The 26,195-nt window shown below is 39.3% G+C and overlaps 1 protein-coding gene across 5 annotated transcripts in view; it reads right to left on the reverse strand.

Moving 5' to 3' along the window:
* The window catches only part of TTC39B (tetratricopeptide repeat domain 39B), a 145,020-nt gene that overhangs the window by 22,212 nt on the left and 96,613 nt on the right, over nt 1–26,195 (reverse strand). For all 5 annotated transcript variants that reach the window (XR_012094794.1, XM_007969198.3, XM_037998375.2 and 2 more), the window contains 11 exons: nt 25,610–25,686; nt 19,661–19,728; nt 15,670–15,734; nt 8,218–8,323; nt 6,837–6,902; nt 4,615–4,723; nt 3,790–3,857; nt 3,639–3,698; nt 2,739–2,900; nt 1,714–1,805; nt 31–157 (listed from right to left, as the gene is read on the reverse strand). Coding sequence is in view for 4 of the 5 variants with exons in the window: in XM_007969198.3 (XP_007967389.1) it covers nt 31–157; nt 1,714–1,805; nt 2,739–2,900; nt 3,639–3,698; nt 3,790–3,857; nt 4,615–4,723; nt 6,837–6,902; nt 8,218–8,323; nt 15,670–15,734; nt 19,661–19,728; nt 25,610–25,686 (1,000 nt within the window). In the remaining variant the exon portion in view is untranslated. The remainder of the gene's footprint in view (nt 1–30; nt 158–1,713; nt 1,806–2,738; nt 2,901–3,638; nt 3,699–3,789; nt 3,858–4,614; nt 4,724–6,836; nt 6,903–8,217; nt 8,324–15,669; nt 15,735–19,660; nt 19,729–25,609; nt 25,687–26,195) is intronic.

The raw sequence follows: 26,195 nt of genomic DNA on the forward strand, positions 1-26,195 counted from the left end.
ATGAAAAGTAAATAAAATAAAAGCAGATACCAGGGCAGGTAAGATGAGCTTCACAGGTGCAGGCAAGGAGGCGGAGTAACGCCGAGCCTTCCTCACAGCAAACTTCTCAGTAGGGAGAGATTTCCCGGCAATTCTCTGCTTCAAGCTGTCCACCTGTCTGTGAAGAGCCCCAGCCCACCCCAGAGAAAGGTCATGGCAACACATACGTTATTTATACCTGTGGTTTTCACAGTGAACTTCACAGACCACCAGCAGCAGCATCACCTGGGAACCTATTTGAAATGCCAGTTTTCAGGCCCTACTCTAGACCTACTGAATCAGCAACTCCAGGGCTGGGGCAGAGCAATCTAGATTTTGATAAGCCCTCCAGGTGATTCTGAGGCACACTCAAGATTGAGAACCACTGATTGACACATATTTCTTTCCAGTCAACTTAGCTAATGTCTTAAATCTATCAAACACAGTCCAGGAAATCTAGGTATACAATTGGCGATTTCCACGAGTAAGCAGGAAAGAGTCCAAAGTATTTACTTATGTTGTGGATACTCAGGGAGAGAGAAGACGGTACACTGGTATATCGCCTATTCTTACTTGCAAGTATTATACAGATCTATAAAATAATATGGCCCAAAAGATAGCCATCAGTTAATACATAATTTAAGAAAATGTTTCCCAGGTACAGGTTGTTTAGGAAATAATCAGCTTAGGACATGTACCATGTTTACAAACTTCCTTTTAAAAATTCTACAGAATTCCAATTATGAAATTCATAAGCAGGTAAAAATGAGAGTAAGATGGGGAAACTACATGTTCCTGCGAGCACTTTCTTATGCAAAATTCTATGAATGCATCAAACAAGTTGCTGAGAAAGAATTCAAGGAAATAATTACTTCACTGAAAGAAAAATTAACATGAAATAGCATGCCTCCAATATGAGGTAAGCTTGTGTTAGGTTACTTGTGGGCACAGTATGGAGCAATGGATTTTAAACTAGTGTACCATCACTATGTTCATTACCATCAGTGGAAAAGACAGTGGAAATGTGAGGTGGGGGTCAGAGGAAGGGGTCAGAAGTATGTCTCAGACAGGAACCCTTGTAGTTGAAAGGTAACAGCATTTTTATGAAGAGACCATTCATTGTTAGAACTCTCATTATCCCAACAACCTAGAAGCTAAGACAGAGCAAGATCTCAAAGCTTTCTTCTGAAAATAAAAATGATTACATCTTTCACATAAATTGTTTTGGTACGGAGAAAACTTAATCTGCATTGGAAGAAAGAGAAAGAGATTTAAAAGATTTTAATGTATCTTAATACTCCCTTCCATTAATTGTTGTTTCTGTAAAATGAGGAAATGAACTTTACAGTAAAAGGTGACATTTATCATGCCATGGCTTTTACTAATGTTGATGTTGATGCCACAGTTAATATACACGGTCAATTTTTGTGTTTTTTTTTTTTTTTTTTTTTTTTTTTTTTTGAGACAGGGTCTCACTCTGTCTGTTGCCCAGGCTGCAGTGCAGTGGTGTTATTTCAGCTCACTGCAACCTCTACCTCCCAGGCTCAAGCAATCCTCCCACCTAAGCTTCCCAAGTAGCTGGGACTACAAGCACATGCCACCATGCCCAGCTAATGTTTTGTATTTTTAGTAGAGATGAGATTTTGCCCCTTTATACCCTCAGGGCCTTTATTATAGAAATAGTGTCTCACATACCTGAATAAAGTTACCACATTCTCATTAGTCGCTACTACATCCTCCTCTGGAAGCATACTCAAAATTGCCGCTTTCAAGAACACGTAAGTTGCCTTGAGAAAAAGAAGGAGCTTATTACAGAACATCCCTAGGTACATAACACTTCTACCTTTCAAATCAGAAATGACCTACAAGCCTTCCAGATATAATATTAACAGGCATTAAAGAAATCAGAGGAAATGAAATCTTACAATCCCTGTTCAAAATGAGAACAACTTTTTTCAATTATCAATAATTTAGACCATTTTTCTATTACACAACTACAGCATTCATAGGTGAGAAAGTGGACAGAATGAACAAGAAAAAATTATCTCATTGCCCCCAACTTCTCATAAGTGGATCAGAATTAATTTTCATTATCCTGAAAAGCCTGGGCATCAGGGCACTGGGAAGTCTACAAAAATTATCAAGATGATTAAGGTTTCATAACTTCGTAAGTCCAGCTCATTTTCAGAGATAAAACCTCACGTTTCAAATAACTTTGTTATTGTTTGGGACAGGGTCTCACTCTGTCACCAGGCTGGAGTGCAGTGGTGTGATCATAGCTCACTGTAGCCTCGAACTCTTCGACTCAAGCTATCCTCCTGCCTCAGCCTCCCAAGTAGAAGGGACTCTAGACATGTACCACCATGCCTGGCTAAGGTTTTTATTTTTTGCAGAGATAAAAATCACACTATGTTGCCCTGGCTAGTATCAAACTCCTGGCCTCAAGCCATCTTCCTGCCTTAGCCTCCCAAAGGACTGGGATTATAGGTATGGGCCATCGTATTTGGCCCTGAAAAGAACTGTGGATGGCTTTTAAGGCATACAATGCTGAGGACAGTACCTATAAACAGTGGGTACTTAAGGCACATTTCCTCCTTTTGTGAATCTCTAAGTTGAGAAAACACTGTGGTACCATACTACCGAGCAAACAGTCCTAAGTGACAATCTTCCTGGCCACATATTAGCAAACAGATGACATTAATGAAAGTATTGCACTTTACCTTGGACCATTTACTCTCTTTGCAAAGCAGATCTGAATAGTAATATGCCTGCATCCAGTTTTGCTGGAAAACATTAATCCACATTAGCTCCCAGTAGCAGAGATGGTGAAACTGTTTCCATTCTTCTTGAACTGAAACACATTTTCGAAATACTTCTTGTGCCTGTAAATCAATTGCATGAAGTTGATCATCCAGATATTAGACAAGGAGATAATAACCTAATGGGAAAATACATAAAACATTTAGTACAAAAAGGACAAAATTATCACTCATTCAACCTCTCAATATGATGTCATGTTCTTTTCCTTACAGGCAATGATACAGTTAAGTTCTGCCTCTTTCTTTAATTTTGCGAGGGGTCTTGACACTTTGTAATGTGGGAGTGGGGAGGTTCCAATCACAGAAGAATACATGTTTGATCCCATTTGTGTGGAAAAAATGGTTTGTGAATGTATATCCATAAATGGCTCCTTACTTTTCTACTTCTGACCCTGACACTTCCTTTTTTGAGGGAATTGGTGACTAATTTCCTTTGATAAGGAGCCCACATGTAGTAGACTTGCATGTCATGCAGGGGCTAGCTTCCAAAGTCAGTGTTTAATGCAGAAATTGGTAACAGTCACAGTTTCTTGAAAATCCCTGAGCTTATTATTTGGTATATACTACCCTAAAGTGCTTAATGTACTCTGTGTATAAATGTAGACTACATTCAGTAATCCATTGCATAGATTTTATACAATAGAATGTATATACAAGTTAAAGTTTTGGCTTTTTACTTATATTGTTTTTTTTCTTTATTTTTGTCTAGTCCATATAGCTACGTTTACTTTTGTTGAATGAGTAGGTCACAGCTCCACCATACAGACAATTCCCCCAAATAACTCCCACCAAATAAATTACCTCTTCAAGATTCCCTTTCAGCAACTCTATTCGGGCATGATAAAACAACACGAGTGAGCCCTGCAGAGCAAGGAAGGAAACACACTGTTCAACAGTCAACACTGGCTGATTAATTATGGTTGAAACATACACTTTGAAATACTAAGCGTACATTTGGAAACTGCTGGAGGAAGGGTGCCAGGAGACGCTCTGCTTCGGCAACATTCACTTCTCCTGTACCTAGAAATTTAACAGGAAAAACCTCAGTCTTCATAAGACATGGGGATATTTATAACTAACTCTCCAAACTTCATTAACATACAGTAAAGACCTACTTATGGAAAAGATGAAAACTATTATTTCATCATTTTTATAACTGGGGAATAAAATAAAGACCAGTCTCACCTAAAACTTTAGTTTAAGAAACTGTAGGACATACTAATTCTTAAGAATGCAGGTGGCTGTCTCAGATTCCGAATTGGAATTTCTGGTTTTAATAGCAATATTAACTTATTTTCTGTAAAGAAATTTCATTTTCTGTAAAGAAATCTAATATACAATAAAATAGATCACCTTAATATAGAAATTTTAGCTGAGAACAGATGAAAATTATTTAATGAAAGAAACTAACCTACTCTTTCCGCTAAATGTCACTATGACAAAGGACACTATTTTCTACCTTTTATTCAAAAAAAAAAAAAAAAAAAGCAAACAGATATGAACTACTAGCTTTTGTTGATCTTTCTAAATGTTTACTTACTCAGATTAAAAATAATCAACTTTTTGTTTTGTTTTTTAATTTGGAGACAGGGTCTCGCTCTGTTGCCCAGGCTGGATCCAGTGCAGTGACGTGATCATAGCTCACTGCAGCCTCAAACTCCTGGGTTCAACCGATCCTCCCACCTCAGCCTCCCAAGTAGCTGGGATTACAGGTGTAACCCACCATGTCTGGCCAAGATAATCAATGTTCAATGAAACAATCTAATTCAGATCTTACCAAGTATTAGGGAGATGTAAGTATGAAAAGCTAAGATGGTTAAGCAGCACAGTGCAGACCTCATGCTTTTTCCTGAGGCACCTTCGCGTAACTGCAGGAGGCCCAACTCCTATGGGAATTAAACGCATTTTAGAAAGAGAACACGGCTGGAAAATCATATTCAGAAACTTTTTAAACATTTTTATATATCGGGGGGTTACAAGTACAGATTTCATATATTATGCTGTGGTGAAGTCTGGGCTTTTCGTGTACCCATCACCCCACAAGTGAACATCATACCCAACAGGAATTTTTCAACCCTCTCTTCCCCCACCCCTCCCACCTTTGGTGGCCTCCAATGTCTATTATTCCACTTTGTATGTCCATATGTACCATTGTTTAGCTCCCATTTATAAGTGAAAACGTGGTATTTGACTTTCTATTTAGAAACTCTTTAATTTTGAGACAGAGTCTCATTCTGTCACCCAGGTTGTAGTAGTGGCACAATCATGGCTCACTGCATCCCCCACCTCTCCAGACTCAGGTGATCCTCCCACCACAGCCTCCCGAGTAGCTGTGACTACAGGTGTGTACCACCACGCCCAGTTAATTTTTGTATTTTTTGTAGAGACAGATTTTAACATGTTACCCAGGCTGCTCTCGAACTCGTGGGCTCAAGCGATCCACCCACCTCAGCCTCCCAAAGTGCTGGGATTACAGGCGTGAGCAACCATGTCTGGCCTATTCAGAAACTTTAAAATGCTAGTTCATATATCCTTATCCTCCATGAAGGTGGAGTTTCTTTTTAAAGGAACTAGAATGGTGGTAATGCCTAACTAGAAATGAACCTTATCAAACTTGCATAAGACACTCTCATAAATCCTTTTATATCATGTGATTCTAAAGAGAGAAAAGGGCTGTGTTCATTTCATGGAGATACTCTATTTCTCTGAGAGAAATATTCACTAAAACATATTGAGGATTTAAGTGCAAGGCACTATGGTGGGTATGAACAAACATGGTCTATGTCTTCAGAGATTTTCCTATCAAATAGAGAAGACAGTATGTGAACACAATGACCTTATTAGAATATGGAGAGAGATTGTAAGAAGGATAAATAGACAATTCTGAAAGTCAGGAAGGCTTGAGCCTCACTGAGGGAGTATGAGGGACAGCTTTGTGAGATAGGTGGCATTTATCTCAACCCTAGTGGATGGAGGAGCTCTTGAGAGATAATTATTTGGGAGGAAGCCAGTTGGGGAGGATATCCAAAACAGAGAAAAGCAAAAGCATGGAAACAAAAGCACAGGACTTGCTGGGGAACAACCGATTGCCCAGTTTAACAGGAGTACTGGGAATGTGAGGAATATGGGTAGCATGGCTGGAAACACTGGCTGGAATCAGACCATGGGGTCCCTGAAGCCACTCATAGTTTGAACTTTATTCGAGAGGCAATTCAGAGCCTCTGAAGGAATCAGGTAGAAGGTGAACAGTTAAGGAGAAGGGTGACCATGAAACACAGAGTCAGAATGGACAACATTATGAAGGAATCACCATAAACACACCATAGCTCATGAAGAACGTGGACAGTAGAAAAAACAGGAAAAAAAGCGATAGCTGCTTATACTTGCTCTCACACATTTCCCAAAACCTGCTCTTTTAATCGACACTTTTTGCCATGAGGCAACTCTTATAATAGCATATTGAGTGTCATGGTTAATAAATGTGATATATTCACTACCAAACCATAAACACGCAGACATTTAATAAACAAAACTCATGAAACACATATTTCGTCATTTAGTTTTATAAAGAAACTTGTGGAAACACATGGAAATCCAAAATACTGCATCGTATTTGATCCATGAAAATCATAAAATATTAGACAGGGAAATCCAGCTAATTTCTTCATCTTAAGGAGGGCAACTCTGGGGCTGCTTAACTATTAAGAAAGCATAGGAAAGCATGTGAGAGTAGTAAGATCTAGCAAGAAGCAATATTAGCAACACATAATTTTTCATCCAAGAATTTGGATAACAAGGGTGAACATTTTTAACTTTCAACAGAAAAACTACATCTAACTCCTGAAAAATGTGATCAAGAATCAAAGGCTTATTTTCTGTCCCACAAACAAATTGCCAATAATTATCAAGCCAGTTATGCAGACATGTTGCATTGCCCTCATATTCAATAAATAATATTTAATCTTCCCTGTCAAAATTAAGATAAAATTAAATTTGTACCCTATTTCCAGAAAATCCAATAAATTCCAGTAGTCTGATAATCCTTGCTGGTAAAAGGGACAGCATCTGTAAGAAAAAAAATATACAGTGTACTTATGTGTTAGTGTTTCTAACTGCAAACAAATTTAACTGACAGTTTTAATGCTTCAATAATGTGAAAAATTGGAAACAAGTTTTAACCACCAGATATTTCTGTGACCACATATTGTAACAATCATTTATGAATAAATTTTATTTAGCTATAACAATGAACCTTTAAAAAGTTTTGTTTTAAGGCTGGTCTTTCCAGTGTTCTCTATAGAATAGTGGGAACTTTGATGTGGTGTGATGAAGTGACAAGAAGGCAACCCCTCAAAGCCCAGGTCCAGGCAAGGTTTCTTAGTTTCCTTTCCCAGAAGCAAAAATCAGTCACAGTCTGTGAGATGTGTAGACACCACCCAGAAGTGGGCAGCTGCAGCACTACCACTTCTCTTTGGGATACTCCTGAAGGACAGTGGTGAGGGAATATCCTTCCAGTGGGCAGAACCTTGGGCAGTGCACCTGGTTATGTACCATGCTTGAAAGGAGAAATGGCCAGATGTGCAATTATATATGCTGATTCAGGGGATGTAGACAATGGTTTGGTTGGATGGGCACGGGCTTGGAAAGAACATGATTGGAAAACTGGTGACAAAGAGGTCTGGGGAAGAAGTATGTGGACAGATCTTCCTGAACGGGCAGAAAATGTTCCCATGTGGATACACATCAAAAGATGACCTTAGCAAAAGAAGATTTTAACAACCAATTGGATAGGATGGTTCACTCTGTGGGTACCAGTCAGCCTCTTTCCCAATCATCACCCACGGGTTCGTAAGCAAAGTGGCCAAAGCGGCACATACACTCATGTGTATACTTCTCTTGACCACTTTATTTTTTCACTAATTCCAGTGAACCATCAACAAAACTTAAAAATCTCTTAATAACATATTGGAATTTGACAGATTACTACTCAGACTTCAAATCCTCAGGGATCATCAAAAATCATTCCTCAAGTTATACTGGTCCCTCACACATTTTCAATTCCAGAGCCGTCACTGTCATTGCAACAATATTTCCAATGTGGAAATGGAAATGGATTCCACTGTTCCTTGTTACCAAAATCTTACTAGTCTATTCAGAGTGCCACAGGCTTCCCTTACATTTTACAATCCAAAGCTACTCTGAGCATGTGTGGAACTTCATAACACACTGGGTCACAGTGCCGGAAAACTGATCCCACTCTAGCTGTTTGTCAACCAACCCAGGGAGAGGTTCAGGATGAGGTTCAAATGCAGTGGAGAAGGCACAGATAACCTTAGGTTCTTCTGCAAAAGTTCTGGTTTCTATATAGTGATTTCCTTACCAAATTAAAGGCCCCAGTGCCAAGCTTGACACCGCCTTCAAACTCATAGAAGAATTCCTGCTGAAGTTTGTTCTTCTGAATTTCATGCAGGATAGAAAGACATTCTCTGGATTGAAGAAAAAAAGTGATAGCGTAAGTTGACCATGACTCTGAAAATAAATATTAAATCACATTTTACAATTACATACTGTAAAATAAATGTCATTAATTAAAATACCATCAAAATTTTAAATGGATGATGCTGTGCTGAGTTTACTGTTAAGGATACTAGGTAATAATCATCAAGGAAAAAGGAGACACTCATTTTTACAGTGTCTAGCAGAACCAGTGTTTCTGGGCTTAAAGAGAGGGTTCATCCATTGGCAAGCACCAGCTAGGAGCCACAGGACCACAGGCTGCCATCCCACAGCTTCCAGCAGCATCTTACAGCAGACTGCTTGAGAGGGCTCAGCTCCTCAACCACTGCACACACTGCAGCCCAAGGAAATGAAATGCTACTAGCAAGAAGATCTGAACTTCAGTGTGACTGCCATCATCTCATATAGACCAAATAAATTAGGGCTTGGGACCAGGACAGACTGAAAACAACAAAGCAAAGGCCATCACGATGGCCCCATCTGTCCTCTGCTTTCTTCCTGCTCCATCCATGCATATCTTTCCAACTTCTCACTATATTTTCTAAGTATTTCTCTCTTGCCTGTTCACATTATCTTCAAAAGGCAAATCTTTACCAGAGAAATACAAACTAAAACAATGAGAAAAATATAAAAATTGATAACTGGGAATTGCTTATCAAATTGACAATTTTTTTTAATAATAAGGAATATTGAGATATCATGTATCACCTGGTGTGATCCAATTATAAAATGTGCAACTACACCTGTGATCCAGTCTAGCCAAATATTTTTAATCTGAATCTAGCAAGCCTATAGACCTAACTTCCAGTTTACAAAAAACTTAAGGGTTTAGAGAGTCAATTCAGATGCCCACCAGCCTACAAGTATCCCCTGCTGTCATTTCCCCTGAGTCATTTATTTTTTATTATGGTGTATTTTGCCAAATAAAATGATGCATGTTTATTTGGTCAGCTCAATGAATTTCCTCTGATTTCTGATTTTATGCCATGGCTAAAAGGCCTTTGAAACTGATATCATGTACCTAATGATATCATTTCTATGGTATGTTTGCCATAGATTCATAATCTGAATTTAATCGTGAAGAAACATTAGAAAAGTCCACATTGATGGTTGTTTTACTAAATAACTGGCTAGTTTATTCTTTTAAAGTGTCAACATCATTAAAGACAAAGACTGAGGAACTATTCCGGATGAAAAGAGACTCAGGAGACATGACAGCTAAACTCAGTATCCAGGATCCCAGGTTGGATCCTGAGCCAGAAAAAGGGCATTGATGAGACAACTGGAGAAATGTAAGTAAAGGCCATGGAGTAAATATTAATACTGTATCCATGTCAGTGTCCTGATTTTAATCATTGTAATGTGCTTCCACAGAATATTAACATTTGTAAATCTGAGTGAAGGCTATATGGAAATATTTTGTAAAAATTTTCAAATTATTTCAAACTGAAAAAACAAAAAATAAAAAAGTTTAAAGCCTTTATATTTAAGAATTATAAAAACACTTTCTTAATGTTTCCTGCTAGAATTCTTTTTAAATCTTTTAATATTAAACTTATATGGACTTTTTTCGTCTTAATGATTTTTCCATAAAATGAACAATTTTCCCAAAAACACTTCCTAAAGTACCTATCTTTCTTCACTGTTTTGAAAGGGCCTATGTATATAAAGGAATTTAGTATATTTTGAATTCCCAGGTAAGTGTGTGTGTGTGTGTGTGTAAATCCATGCATGCACATACACACGCTGTCTCTTTCAAAAACCCTGCGGTTCATTTCACTGCTATGGAAAGGCACACCTTGTTTTATTGCACTTCACTGTATTGCACTGTGTTGAGCAAGCGTATTCGAGCACATTCCAACAATACGTGTTCACTTTGTGTTTCAGAGTCACATTTTAGTAATTCTCATAAAATTTCCAAACTTTTAAATTATTATTGCACCTGTTAATGGTGATCTGTGATGGGAGACCTTAAATGTTACTGCTACTGTAACTGTTTGAGGGGGCCATGAACCACAGCCATATGAGACAGAGAAAGTTCTCAATAAATGTTGTGTGTGTTCTAAACAGACTGCTCTTCTGACAGGTTGCTCCCTCATCTCTCTCCTCAGGCCTCCCTGTCCCCTGAGACAAAACAATATTGAAATTAGGCCAATTGGTAACTCTGCAGTGGCCTCTCAATGTTCAAGTGAAAGGAAGAGTCGCCCCTCTCTCACTTGAAATCAAAACCTAGAAATAATTAAGCTTAGTGAGGAAGGCATGTCAAAAGCCAAGACAGGCTGAAAGCTAGGCCTCTTGTGCCGAACAGTCAACTTGTAAGTGCAAAAGAAAAGTTCTTGAAGAAAATTAAAAGTGCTACTTCAGTGAATGCACAAGTGATAAGAAAACAAAACAGTCCTATTGCTGATATGGAGAAAGCTGCAGTGGTCTGGAGAGAACAAACAGCCCACAACACTCCCTTAAGCCAAAGCCTAATCCAGAACAAGATCCTAACTCTTTAACTCTATAAAGGCTGAGAGAGATGAGGAAGCTGAAGAAAAAAAACTTGGAAGCTAACAGAGGTTGGTTCATGAATTTAAGGAAAGACACCATCTCTATAACATAAAAGTGCAGCCAGGCACGGTGGCTCACACCTGTAATCTTAGCACTTTGGGTGGCCAGGGTGGCTGGATCATGAGGTCAGGAGTTTGAGACCAGCCTGGCCAAGCATGGTGAAACACTGTCTCTACTAAAAATACAAAAATTAGCCCGGCATGGTGGTGCACACCTGTAGTCTCAGCTACTCGGGAGGCTGAGGCAGGAGAATCACTTGAACCTGGGAGGCAGAGGTTGCAGTGAGCTGAGATCGTGCCACTGCACTCCTGCCTGGGCAAGAGAGCGAGACTCCATCTCAAAAGACAAAAAAGTACAAAGTGAAGCAGCAAGTGCTTACGTAGAAGCAGTAGCAAGTTATCCAGAATATCTAGCTAAGATCACTGATAAAGGTGGCTGCACTAAACAACAAATTTTCAATGTAGACAAAATGGTCTTCTATTGGAAGAAGAGGCTATCTAGAACTTTCATATCTAGAGAGGAGAAGTCAATGCCTGGCTTCAAAACTTCAAAGGTCAGCCTGACTCTTGTTAGGGGCTAATGGAACCGGTGACTTTAAATGGAAGCCAGTGTTCATTTACTATTCCAAATATCTGAAGGCCCTTAACAATTGTCCTAAATCTACTCTGCCCGTGCTCTATAACTAAAACAACAAAGCCTGGATGATAGCACATCTGTTTATAGCATGGTTTACTAAATATTTTCAGTCTACTGTTGAGATCCACTGCTCAGGAAAAAAAAAAAAAAATTATTTCAAAGTATTATTACTCACTGAAAATGCACCTAGTCACCTAAGAGTTCTGAAGGAGATGTATGCAAGGATTCTATTGTTTTCATGCCTACTAACACAACATCCATTCTGCAGCCCAAGGATCAAGGAGTAATTTTGACTTTCAAGTCTTATTATTTAAGAAGCACACTTTATAAGGCTATTGCTGCCATAGTAATTCCTCTAATGGATCCAGGGAAAGGAAATAGAAAGCCTTCTGAAAAGGATTCATCATTCTACATGTCACAGAGAACATTCATGATTCATGGAAGGAAGTCAAAATGTCCACATTAACAGGAGTTTGGAAGAAGCAGTTTTCAACTCTCTATGATCATTTTGAGGGATTCAAGACTGGTGGAGAAAGTAACTTCAGAGGTGTTAGAAACAGCAAGAGAACTAGAATTAGAAGTGGAGCCTGAAGATGTGACTGACTGCTGCCATCTCATGATGAAACTTTAATGGATGAAGAGTTGCCTCTTTGGATGAACAAGAAAGTAGTTTCTTGAGATAAAATCTACTCCCGGTAAAGATGCCGTAAACATTGTTGAAATGACAACAAAGGATTTGTAATATTAAATAAACTTCGCTGATAAAGCAGCAGCAAGATTTGAGAGCATGGACTCTAATTCTGAAAGAAGTTCTCCTGTGGGTAAAAGGCCATCGAGCAGTATTACGTGCTACAGAAAAATCTTTTACGAAAGGAAAAGTCAATAGGTATGGCAAGCTTCACTGTTGTCCTTTTTTTAAAAATTGCTATAGCCACCCCAACCTTCAGCAACCACTACCCCGAATGTCAGCACCCATCAACATGGAGGCAAGACCTCCACCAACAAAAACATTATGACTTGCTGAAGGCTTAGATAATTGTTAGCATTTTTTTTAGCAAACAGTGTTTGTCAATTAGGGTATGTATATTTTGTAGACATCATGGTATTGGCAGACTTAATAGAATACAGTACAGTATCAACATTTTTTTTTCTTTTTTTGAGACGGAGTCTCACTCTGTCGCCCTGGCTGGAGCGCAAGCTCCGCCTCCCGGGTTCACACCATTCTCCTGCCTCAGCCTCCCAAGCAGCTGGGACTACAGGCACCGGCCACCGTGCCCAGCTAATTTTTTGTATTTTTAGTAGAGACAGGGTTTCACCATGGTCTCAATCTCCTGACCTCGTGGATCTGCCCGCCTCAGCCTCCCAAAGTGCTGGGATTATAGGCGTGAACCACCGCGCCCGGCCCATAACTTTTATATGCACAAGGAAACCAAAAAGTTTGTGTGACTCACTTTATTGCAATATTCACTTTATTGTAGTGGTCTGGAACCCAAAATATCTCTGAGGTATACCTGTATGTCTTTGCCTCTACAGGCCTATTTTAATTCCTTTAGTATTTTTAAGTTTTGATGACTAAAACAGCAATTAGCATTGAATTTAACATTTGTTTATATTTTCTAAAAATACTTCACAAAGAAATCATAGAACAGCATGTCAGGTACCCAAGATCTACCACCCCTTTCCAGGATTTTGAATGAAACACAGTTTTGTGAAAGGATTTTCAATGGAAGTACCTCTTAAAATACTAAATTTTGGTTGTGCTACCAGTAATGGCGGGGTAGCTTATGTCAGATTAACTTTCCCACAAATAACTACCATAAATTCTGGAAAAATATAAAATATACATTTGAAACATATTTTCACACAGTGGAAAATGAAGGGAAAAAAGTAGGAGTCTCAGGAGAGAAGAAAGTAAGAATGGGGCAGAAAAAAAGTTTGAAAAATTATGACCACAAATTTCTCAAAACTACACTTGGGCACATCCTAGTCAAACTACTGAGACCCAAAGATACAAACGAGTCAGTCTTCAAAAAAGCCAGAAGAGAAGACACATTATATATAGGGGAACAATAATACAATGAAAACTGAATAACAGAGGCTTTAATACAATGGGAAGCCAGTTTTAAAGAGCTGAAAGAAGGAAAAACTCATCAACCCAGAATACTGTAGTTAGCAAAAATAACCTTGAAAAGAAAAAGTAAAAAGTAAATATATTTTAACATAAATGAAAACAGAATTTGTTAAAAGCTGACACCCATAAGAAATGCTAAAGGAAGTTCCTCAGTCTGAAAGTAAACAGGAAATATATTTACCATTTTGAATAAGAATATGAAATATGGTAAGAATATGGGTAAAGAGAGAACACTACAACATATAACCGATTAAAGGGAAAGTCTGACACTGTATTGTAGGGTTTATAATATATGTAAGTGTGCTATACATCATAAAACTAGCATAAAGGGTCAGGAGCAGTGGCTCACACCTGTAATCCCAGCACTTTGGGAGGCCGAGGCGGGTGGATCACGAGGTCAGGAGTTCGAGACCAGCCTGGCCAATATGGTGAAGCTCCATCTCTACTAAAAATACAAAAATAACCGGCCATGATGGTACATGCCTGTAGTCCCAGCTGCTCGGGAGGCTGAGACAAGAGAATTGCTTGAACCCAGGAGGCAGAGGTTGCAGTGAGCTGAGATCGCACCACTGCACTCCAGCCTGGGCAACAACAGAGCAAGACTCGGTCTCAAAAAAAAAAAAAAAAAAAAGGCATAAAGGACAAAATGTGGTAAATGAAATTACACTTTTGCAGAGTTCTTACAATTTATGTCCAGTGCTACAATATGAACTCTAACTTGACTGTAATAAGTTAAAAAGAATATTATAAACACTAAAGCAACCACAAAAAAAAAAGAGAGTATAGCTAAGAGAACAACAGTTTTAAAAATGTTATTAAAGCAAAAGAAGACAGGGAAAAAGGGTGAGAGAACAGATGAGGCAAAGAGAAAAAGCAAAATGGTAGTAACAAGTGCAAACATATCAACTGCCCAACTATATGCATCTACAAGAAATACAATTTAAATATTTAAAAATACAATTTAAATATGAAAACAAAAATAGGTTTAAAGTAAAAGAATATATACCATGCAAAGACTAATTATAAAAAGCATGAGTGCCTATATGAATATTAGACATAACAGATTTCAAGACAAGGAATATTACCAGAGTTAAATAGAGACATTTCAAGATGAAGAAAAGGTTAATTCATTAGGAAGACAGAACAATTATAAATACATATTATATGAGCCTGACAACAGAGCTCCTAAATATATGAGGCAAACACTGACAGAACTAAAGGAAGAAAGGGATGACTCTAGATTCAAGCTTAGAGACTTTAACACTGAGTAAATAAAAGACAACTGAATAAAAATCAATAAGGATGGCCGGACGAGTGGCTCATGCCTGTAATCCCAGCACACTGGGAAGCCGAGGCAGGCGGATCACGAGGTCAGGAGATCAAGACCATCCTGGTTAACACAGTGAAACCCTGTCTCTACTAAAATTACAAAAAATTAGCCGAGCGTGGTGGCGGGCGCCTGTAGTCCCAGCTACTCGGGAGGCAGAGGCAGAAGAATGGCATGAACCCGGGAGGTGGAGCTGGCAGTGAGCCGAGATCGTACCATTGCACTCTAGCCTGGGTGACAGAGCGAGACTCCATACCAAAAAAAAAAAAAAAAAAAAAATCAATAAGGATACAAATAATACTATGGTCACCTCAGCTGAACATTTCCATTTACTGCAGAAAGTTCTACTGGGTAGTGCTGCTCTGGAATCTCTACCAAAGATATTACTATAATTTTAAATTTATAAATTGTTCAAAGGAGAAATTCACATTATCTAATCAGAAATTATGTCAGTAGCTTTATTTTCAACTAATTTGCTCTTAAAGTTGTATCTAAACTTAAATTCTGTTGTCCTATAACACTGAATACACACTCAGCAAAAAATCAAGTTCATTTTTACCAACACGAAATAAAAACTCCTAGTCAAACTTAATTTAGGAGAACTGTGAAGAACAAAGGAGTATATAGCACAGAATTATTTACAAATCACATCTTACTTTTTAACTTACTTATATATTTGGTAACTTGTTCTAATTTTGAGTCCACCTTTGATGAAGTTGATCATATTTTCATCCTGAAAATAATTCAGTTAAAAAATTAGATTATTTAGCAAACAAGTTTAAATTGTCCCCACAGTTGTGTGTTTGTGTGATTAGAAAAACAAAAACAAACAAAAATGTATTTTGAGGACATAATTTTGAAATTAACACATACTCTTGCTTTACATTCAAAAGTTTTGGGGGTACTTTTTCTTCCACATTAGAGGACAACAAAAAGAAAATACTTGTAAAATCCTTCAATTATTTTATATTACTAAGGAGGTAATCCTCACCAATTAGGGCCCATATGTGGTCCAAATTATTTTAATAAACATCGACACCTACCGAGCTATTTTCTTGTGGGTTTAACAGAATCTAAACTGGATGACTTTACAATCTGCTCTAAGGCCAAACCTTCCAGTACCTTACACCCAGTAAAGGGGACAATGGTCCTTCTTTCACAGAGTACTTTAGCAGTCAGAGTCTATTTAATGTTGCGAATTTTACTCATACACATTTCCAGGCCCAAAATAACTGGTCTGGTTTTTGAAGTGGCTGTCACTACTATGCAATTTTGTTTTAGGAAAACAAAACCACTTCAGTTCTGTTTATCTGATGGTCATCGACCATAAAATTGAGGCAGCTGGCCTACATGAATGGCATTTTCGGGGTCAGCATTCTAGGATTCTAAGACAATCTCTCAATAAATTACATCAAATAACCACTTGAAGGAAGTTACTCTAATAGATGGTACTAGTGGAGACAGTCCTATGTTTTGCATTTCCAGAGATAAAGTTTTTCTAGTCTATTGATATCAGAAAGATGCTCTGGCCGGGCGCAGTGGCTCACACCAGTAATCCCTTTGGGAGGCTGAGGCGGGTGGATCACAAGGTCAAGAGATCGAGACCATCCTGGCCAACATGGTGAAACCCCGTCTCTACTAAAAATACAAAAATTAGCCAGGCATGGTGGCGGCTGCCTGTAGTCCCAGCTACTCGGGAGGCTGAGGCAGGAGAATCACTTGAATCTGGGCAGCGGAGGCTGCAGTGAGCCGAGATCACACCACTGCACTCCAGCCTGGTGACACAGCGAGACTCCATCTCAAAAAAAAAAAGAAAAAGAAAGAAGAAAATGTTCTGATATGTATTTCTTGTGTACTTAAGCATCCTCCTGTAGCAAAAGAAAAGCTGACTTTCATTTACTAATTTCATTAATTGCTTAAATATTTATTGTTCTAATTATTATAAGAATCAATAGATATGAAATTCAATGTTTATCTTCTTAATTTAAGGAATCTTATGATTACATAAGATCCAATACCAACCAGAAAAGAATTTCTTAAATTAGCTTGAAATATGCCTCAAAAAAAAAAAACCATATTTCATTTCAGGATTCATCAAACTTAAATTTAATGCCTATTTTATAGCAGGCACCCAAATGCAAAAACAGATGAAAGTAATACAGTATGTTAAGGGAGGGCATCATGCGTGGAGAGGGAGCCAAGCATAGGGACGGAGTCATGCACGGGGATGGGATCATGCACAGGATGTCATGAGAACATAAAGTAGTAGCATGCAGAAGGCCAGAAATCCCTCCTGGAAGCATTGGTGCTTTAAACACAAAAATAATTAGAAACTGGCCAGGTATAGAAAGGCAAAGCAGATGTGAACTTTGTAAGCAAAGTAAAACTCAAGTGGAAAGACGGAGCGACATTAAGGATCATGATGGGTTTGGCCATGTGTGCATATGTAATTCCACACTGCTGAAGAATCTATTGCAAAGAGAATGACCAAGGAGTTAAGAAAGCTACCTCCAGCCATACTACTCAATATGCAACCCTGTCACTGGCATCCAAGGACACCTGTAAGGGGTGTGTGTGTTGGCAGGGGCGGGGGCGGTAAGGGAACATAGAGAGGAGGTACCAGTTTTGTTTGAAAAATTACCCCCCTCATTTGTGATATTCTGATACAGAACACTGCCATAGTCAATAAGAGCTACTGAATGCTGAAGCAGAGAAGTGACCAAGTCAGAGACTCATTTTTAAGAGGATACTCAACCCTCAACTGCAGAATAGGGAATGAGCTGAAGGTAAAAGAAATTAGAGAGGGAGAGTCATTAGGTTGCTGCACAGTTCAGCAAACAGTGGATAAGCACCTCTTCCAGAACAATGACAGAAAGAGATGGAGTTGCACAATCTTTAAAAGGCTAAAGCAGAATGAATATAAAAATGATTGGGTGGGAGGCATAAGGAAGAGGGCACAAGTATGGGTATCTCTTTAATTTCAAGTCCCCAAATATAAAATAAGCCTCCAAATCCCAGATTTGATTGCCAAATCCCTGTTTGGAAAACAGAAAAAAACTTGGGCCTCCATGACTATCATTATGATGCTTACTGAGGCAATAAGACTGTTGTTATCAACCAGCCTTTGTAACGTCTGTGTTTTAGGAAACAGGGTCATGGGCTACAGTGATTCCATTTTACTAAACCAGAATCCAACCTAAGAGGTAAACCTCCATGAAAAGAAAGAAGCAACTGTCAAATAATTTAAAAGATTGTGGCCAGGTGTGGTGGCTCATGTTTATAATCCCAGCACTTTAGGAGGCCGAAATGGGTGGAACACCTGAGGTCAGGAATTCGAGACCAGCCTGACCAATATGGTGAAACCCTGTCTCTACTGAAAATACAAAAATTAGCCAGGTGTGGTGGCGCACACCTGTAATCCCAGCTACTCGGGGGACTGAGACAGAAGAACTGCTTGAACCCGGGAGGCAGATGTTGCAGTGAGCCAAGATCGTGCCACTGCACTCCAGCCTGGGTGACAGAATGAGGCTCCAACCACTCCGCACCCCTCCACAAAAAAAAAAGACTGTGATTGAGGAAGATTTTCCATTCTACAGTTGAATTTCTTTCTGATTTCTTACAATCTCTACTCCACCTCACCTTCATTGTAGCCATCACTGCCACCCATGAAGCCATTATGTGAAGATTTATGTTTTAGAGAAGCATTGGAAGATACAGAAACAGGCAAGGTACTGACTGTACCAATTCCCAGAGATGAAATTAAAATGCCTCATAAGAAAAGGATTAATTGTTTAGTGACTTTTAAAAAACTGTTTTTCCAAAGGAAGAAATAAAAGAAAGGGGAATTAGAATACAGAAAGAAGGGGAAAAATAAAATTTGAAGTGTACATGAACTTTCCATGTATGCCTAACTGAACTTCACTGAGGCAAGTGGTGTAAAACAGGGCACTTCCTCTGCCCAGGCCACTCCCATGTGCAGCCTCTACCAGTAGAAAGTACAAAGTGGAATATTCTCCCAGTTTCCACACAGATGCATCTTAAAATTAGATGTGGCGGTTGCAAAGCAGTTTCTTTAAAGTTTCTTTTTTGTTTTTGAGACGGAGTCTTGCTCTGTCACCCAAGCTGGAATGCAGTGATGCGACTTTAGCTCACCGCAATCTCCACCTCCCAGGTTCAAGTGATTTTCCTGCCTCAGCCTCCTGGGTAGCTGGGATTACAGGCATGCGCCACCACGCCAGGCTAATTTTTTTTTTTTTTTTTTTTTTTTTTGTATTTTTAGTAGAGACAGGGTTTCACCATGTTGGCCAGGCTCGTCTCGAACCCCAGACCTCAGGTGATCCGCCCACCTCAGCCTCCCAAAGTGCTGGGATTACAGCCATGAGCCACCGCGCCTGGACTAAAGTTTCTTTAAAGACACAGTCTTTAAAGGGCAATGATTCCCAGTGGAGTGCAATTTGAAATAGATTCTTAAGTGCAGTAGAGGAGGAACAAAGCTCTCTAGCATCTTTTTTCAGCCAAAGTTTATCAGAATAACAAATATTTGCCATTACAACTCTAAGTCAAAAGAACTGAAGCTTTGATATAGAATGCACCACATTTTTCTATGCAGCCCTGGCTGTCTTCCCAGCCAATATGAATTCTAAGCCAAATATTCATTACCTGCACAAACGTGAGTGCAGCTTTCTGTAGGAGACACTCAGCATAACAGATTTCAGCATGCATTTCCTCTATGAAAAACAAATAAAATTATATTAAGTAAAATCCCACATCCAAAGTGATTGCTCTGTGATGCTCAGGAAAGACTGGCAGATAAATTAACCCAAGAGAGACCCCAATACTTAGATGGCCCTTGTGCTTCCACAAAAGCGGAATGATAACCCCAGTTCTCACTTTGTCAGGAAGATTTTCCTGGAATGTGTGAAGTGTTCAGGGAGGTCATCCCCATTCAAACATAACTGCAAAGAGTCAGTCACTTCATATCAGAGACCCAAACTCAGCTCACAAGGGGAAATTAACATTTAAAAGCACTTTAAAAAAAAGGAAACCACTTATTTTTTAACTTAATTAGTAGCATAAAACTTTGGCTGTGCGCGGTGGTTCATGCCTGTAATCCCAGCACTTTGGGAGGCCAAGGTGGGTGGATCACCTGAGGTCAGGAGACAGAGACCAGCCTGACCAACAGGGAGAAACCCCGTCTCCACCAAAAATACAAAAATTAGCCAGGTGTGGTGGTGCATGCCTGTAATCCCAGCTATTTGGGAGGCTGAGGCAGAACAATCACTTGAACCTGCAAGGTAGAGGTTGTGGTGAGCTGAGATTGCGCCATTGCACTCCAGCCCGGGCAACAAGAGCAAAATTCCATCTCAAAAAAAAAAAAAAACAACAAAACAACTTTAACATAGTTTTAAAAGTTGAAAAAAAATAAATTAAATGTATGAATGCTAGCTTCTAAAATATAAAGGTATGGTAACCATGACACTAACCAGACACATTACCTGAAAAGAAAGCAGCAATTCTCTAGAGCTCAGTGAAAAAGAAACGTCCTGCATGGCCATGTTAAGACTCCTCATATGTGAAGATCTGATATAAAAAGAGACAGCACTATCCCAGTTTTAGGCTAATTTGATCATGTAGATGTCTAGCACAAGAATAAGGTACTCTCAAAAAGGGGTTAGGTGGGGCTCTGTGCATCCCAGGGGCCTGTGGAGTACCCCAAAACACATACCCTAGCTTCCCAACAACCCATTATACTTGCAGAGAATGGAGAGACAAATCTTCACTTTTCTCCATATACAAGTCAGCAGATTCTTGCTCTATCCATGGGATGCAAATTGGCATGATATTTAAGTAAATGAGCCTGGGGTATTTAAGAGCCTGGGCTGCTAAAAACGCTCTGCCATGTACTGGCTATAGGACCTTGTCCCCTCTCTGCTGGTTTCCTCATTTATAAAGGCCACTAACACCACCTCTGGTTCACAGCTGAAGGATCAAATGAGGTACTGTACACAGAGCTCATGATACAGACTTAGCACTGGATCAATGCTAGCTACGTGCACTGAGATTACTGCCCGTGATCCATGTCACTGCTTTTTGATAAAAGCTCAGAAAGCATTTTTATGTGGAATGTGACTGAAAATAGAGTATTTCTGTATTATTGGGATTACTGCTAATAGACTTAGATGACAACAAGTACTTTCTTGCACTTATAGACCCCACCCCCACCCTATACACACATACAACCCACTGGTTCTCACAAATTGGTTCAAGTTCCTGCCATGCTCATATTCCAAACGTTTAATTTACGAAGAAGCCCCTCTGCAGCTAAGGCCTTCAACAGCGCACAGAGAGATGGGGCCAAATCACGACAGACCAAACTTGAGGAGTTACAGCCTGCACGCCCACAGCCAGGGTCGCAGTCCTTCAGAACACCTCTCCTCAAAGTGTGCCTGGTGATTTTCTAGCTGTGTTCAGTGGGATACCAACTGGTAACTTACTTTTACACAGTCACCTGAATATCCTCTTCCTAGGTAATTCTGTGACAGAGTGAGAATCAGGAACTATTAGCTATGAAAGTTTGCTCAGGAATACAGATTGCTGGCTTGGGTTACATGCAGAGGGGATGAAGTCTGTGGTGGTGATGGTGGCGGTGGGTGGGGGCAGAGGGGAGTGGGCCAGTAACAGGAGCAAGGAAAGCCCAGAGCACCTTCAGGAAAAGCCAGTCAAGGGAGGAGACAGCAATGAGGCTGGAAGGGTTAAGTCAAGGCTCAATTATAAATGGCCTTGAATGTTAGAGTCTACACTTGATTCAGGAGGCAACAGTGAGTCAGTCCTTTCAGAGATCTGAGCAGACAGGTGGGTAGATCAGGGTTAAGTGAAAGATGAACACATTTAACAGCAGCATAGGGATGTGACAAGGCAAACAGAAAAGGCATGAGAGTTTGAACTTTGCATTCTGCAAATAAGTATCTGTCATATTAAACCCCTTTCACATCCTAGGCACTCACTGCATATAAATATCTGTAAAGGCCATTTGAAACCCACTTGGGGCAATCCGCCAGCCACAAGAGAAAAAAACTAGTATGTTCCACATTAAACCCATGAAAAGTTTAATGAAATATACTCACTCCTGTAGACAACCAGACACTCAAGGATGTAAATGAAAATTACCAAGAGGAAAAACAAATCACACACTAAAGCTACAATGTTTTGACATGCTCCCTTGAACACAAAGTCTGTTTGGGTTGCAGTTGACAGCCAAACTCACTAAGAATAAAATACAGCTTAATTTATAAAAGTCTTACTCTTTCACTGTGTTTGATTTACACTGCATAGTTCTTTAGTTCTCAAAATTAGCCATTAGGTACTTATGAGTGGGTAACTACCAGAATATCTCTTAATTGTAAATTCCATAGTCCACAGGAGTAAATATCTTCATGATGCAGTGAAATAATGTTAGCTAAGCATTGCCTTTAGATATGAAAGTCTAAATAAACCTGTATTTCATAATAGGCTATACTCACAAGTGTATTAGTTTATTTTATTTTAGTTTATATTACTTTACTTTATTTTTATTTATGTAGAAACAGGGACTTGCTCTGTCACCCAGAGGAGAGTACAGTGGCATGATCTGCGCTTACTGCAACCTCTGTGATATGGTTAGGCTTTGCGTCCCCACCCAAATCTCATCTTGAATTGTAATCCCCATGATCCCTACGTATCAAGGGTGGGACCTGGGGGGAGATGTTTGGATCATGGGGCTGGTTTCTTCCATGCTGTTCTCATGACAGCGAGCGAGTTCTCACAAGATCAGGTGGTTTTGTAAGTGTTTGACAGTTCCTCCTACATGCCCTTCTCCTTCCTGCTGCCTTGTGAAGAGGGTGCCTTGCTTCCTCTTCACCTTCTGCCATGATTTTAAGTTTCCTGAGGTCTCCCCAGCCATGCAGAACTATGAGTCAATTAAACCTCTTTCCTTTATAAATTACCCGGTCCTGGGCAGTTCTTTATAACAGTATGAAAATGGACTAACACACTCCGCCTCCTGGGCTCAAGGGATCCTCCCACCTTAGCCTCCTGAGTAGCTGGGATTATAGGCACAAGCCACCATGCCCAGACTATTTTTTATAATTAGTAAAAAGTAATTTTCTACTTTATTGCAGATTTCCTAAAGTGCCATTGTTCAAAGACATTACAAAAACATAACAACACAGTATCATCTATTTTCAAGATGACTAACACAGAAATAATTCAATATTTCCTTTATCCATATATGACACATTTCGTGCCCTTCTCTACTTGCCTAAAGGAGAAAGTGTGGGTTACGGTGGAAAGAGTTGTGGCTTAGGGAAAGGCAAATGATCAGTTACCCCTACTCTGCTAGGTGGGGAATCCTGGTCATTTGTTTATAACTCTGATCAGTTCCAAGTCTATAACGAGGAGGTTAGATAGGTTAATGTTAAGAAAAGCAACAAGGACAGTATATAGCACATACAGAACGCTTTTTAAAAATGGAGGATCATCGGCTGGGTGCGGTGGCTCATGCCTGTAATCCCAGGACTTTGGGAGGCCCGAGGCAGGCGGATCATGAGATCAGGAGATTGAGACCATCCTGGCTAACATGGTGAAACCCTGTCTCTACTAAAAATACAAAAAATTAGCCGGGCGTGGTGGCAGGCACCTGTAATCCTAGCTACTCGGGAGGCTGAGGCAGGAGAATGGCGTGAACCCGGGAGGATGAGCTTGCTTGCAGTGAGCTGAGATTGTGCCACTGCCCTCCAGCCTGGGTGACAGAGCGAGATTCTGTCTCAAAAAAAAAAAAAAGGAGCATCTTATTTTTCAAATTATTATTATTATTTTTGAGACAGAGTATTACTCTGTTGTCCAGGCTGGAGTACAGTGGCGCGATCTCGGCTCACTGCAACCTCCGCCTCCTGGGTTCAAGCAACTCTCCTGCCTCACTCAGCCTCCTGAGTAGCTGGCCACTAGAGGGAAGCCATAGAGAGGGTAATAGAAAGGAGAATACAACAAAAGAGTTCAATTTCTTTTGGGCCTATTTGATTTCTTATTAACCCACTTTAGTGAACTTTAGCTCTATGGAACTAATTTACATAAGTAGCCCAAAGACCGAAGATATGTAGACACATTCTATCCGAAGTCAAGGGGATAAATAAATTCTTACAAATAGTTGGAGGTCAGTTTCTGGAGAAAAAGATGTAGGTTTCAGCTGCCTAGTGTGACCAATGAAATGCCATTCTGTTTGACCATGGTTTTGGGGTCAACATCATGCCCCTTTGAAATAAGTACCAAAGATGTGAAATGTCTCATAATTCCTCTCCTATAATCAATACTCTAGCTTCACATCGTGCAAATGTTCCCAAGTTCTCCGAAGTCCAAAACAAGTTAATACTCATCTAACAAAATAAACAAAACTTCCTAATAAAACACCCTCAAAAATATGTCTGACATACACTTGACCATTCGAAACTACTCTGACAGCAGTATCCAGAACTGCTCTTGCTCTAATCAACCAAAGTTACTTCTAGTAGCTTTGTATTTTGTGTTTTCTAGTATGGTATATTCTAGTATTTTGTGTCACCTCTTCAGAGAACACATTTGACAATGATAATACAGGCACAGATTCTCCTGGGATGGCAAAAGCTTTATTCTACAATGATCACATTTGAAGGACATTTTTTTTTCCTTCTACAGGAATATCTAGATGCTTCTTTCTTGTAAACTATTCTGGACTAGAGTGTAACACTGTAAAGAAAGAACTGATCATGAACCTTCTGCCCTAGTCCCAGGGGGCACATCAAGCAATTTACAGCAACAGCAGTCATTTCCTCCCATCCATCTGATCAGGGTGCCGCAGCCAGCCTTTCCTGGATTCCTGAATATTCCTAAATGCACACAAACCACGCATCTTCCATACTGTGAAATATCATTTTTTAAAAGATATCAAAATTACTTTCACCTTGAAAAAAATTTTTAATAGCTTGTGGAAAACTGAAATTCTCACAGATGAATGGTAAAAACATAAACTGACCTATACCTTTGGAGAAAAAAACTGGGAATACCTATAAATATTGTAACTTTTCAAACTGCCAGTCCCGGTTATTCCACTTTTAGAAATCTATCTTATGAAATAACTTTTCAAGATGCATGAATCGGTATGTATAAGGATTCTAGGACACCATTATTTGTAACAGTGAAAAAATAAAAACAATAGAGAAAATCCAATTTTGGTGCACAATACATCAATCCTGTGGAATATCACACAGCTGTTAAACACTCACATGTAATGACCTGGGAAAGTGTCAATGTCAAATTTACACCTATTATGTGATTCTATGCTTGCAAAAAAAAAAAAAATGAACAATCCATGAGCGACAACAAAAACCCTATGTGTACCTTATTTATGTATTTGAGTATGTACGCAGAAAAGGTTTTACAATGAACTATTAACAATGGTTACTTTTGGAAGGTCAGTATGATAGGGAAGAGAAAAAGACATTCCATTGACTTTATACACTTCAGTATGGAATTTTATGAGATGATCATTTTTTAACTTTTAAAATCAAGGAAAAAAGTGATCTTTTAAATGACTTTTACCTTCACTCAGTTGCTCCAGGGATCCTCTAGAAAGAAGACTTGAGAAAGATTCTACAACTGTGTATTTTTTCCTGTATCTACGTCGAGTAAATAAAAAGGGAGATAGAAAATAGAAAAAAAAAATCAGGCTAAGCGCATTTTCATTTGACATTCATTTCAGTCACTATCACACCAAAGAGTCAAAAAGCTGAAACTCTAAACCCTGAAGTCTGTAGGACACAGATCATCCTTTTCCAACACTCTACACTCAGCACTGGCTAGCCACTTGCGGGAACTCAGTCTGTGTTACTGAACACCACGTGGGGAAACCCACACACGCCAGTGAAAACTAACCTCCAAAGTACCTTCCCTTATCCTGATAACTAAAATCAGGATTTGTGTAAAATTCTCCACAGGTGAAAAATGAAGTTAAAGTGCAATATTTGGAAGCTCTCTTCATTCGAGGAGCTTACAACACCATTATATCAGGATGCAATTTCACCCATGTTAACCTTCTGATCATGAACCTTCTGCCCTAGTCCCAGCAGCACATCAAGCAATTGACAGCAACAGCAGTCATTTCCTCCCATCCATTTGCTCAGGGTGC

This window comes from Chlorocebus sabaeus, chromosome 12 (genome assembly GCF_047675955.1).
Source record: "Chlorocebus sabaeus isolate Y175 chromosome 12, mChlSab1.0.hap1, whole genome shotgun sequence".
Lineage (NCBI taxonomy): Eukaryota > Metazoa > Chordata > Mammalia > Primates > Cercopithecidae > Chlorocebus > Chlorocebus sabaeus.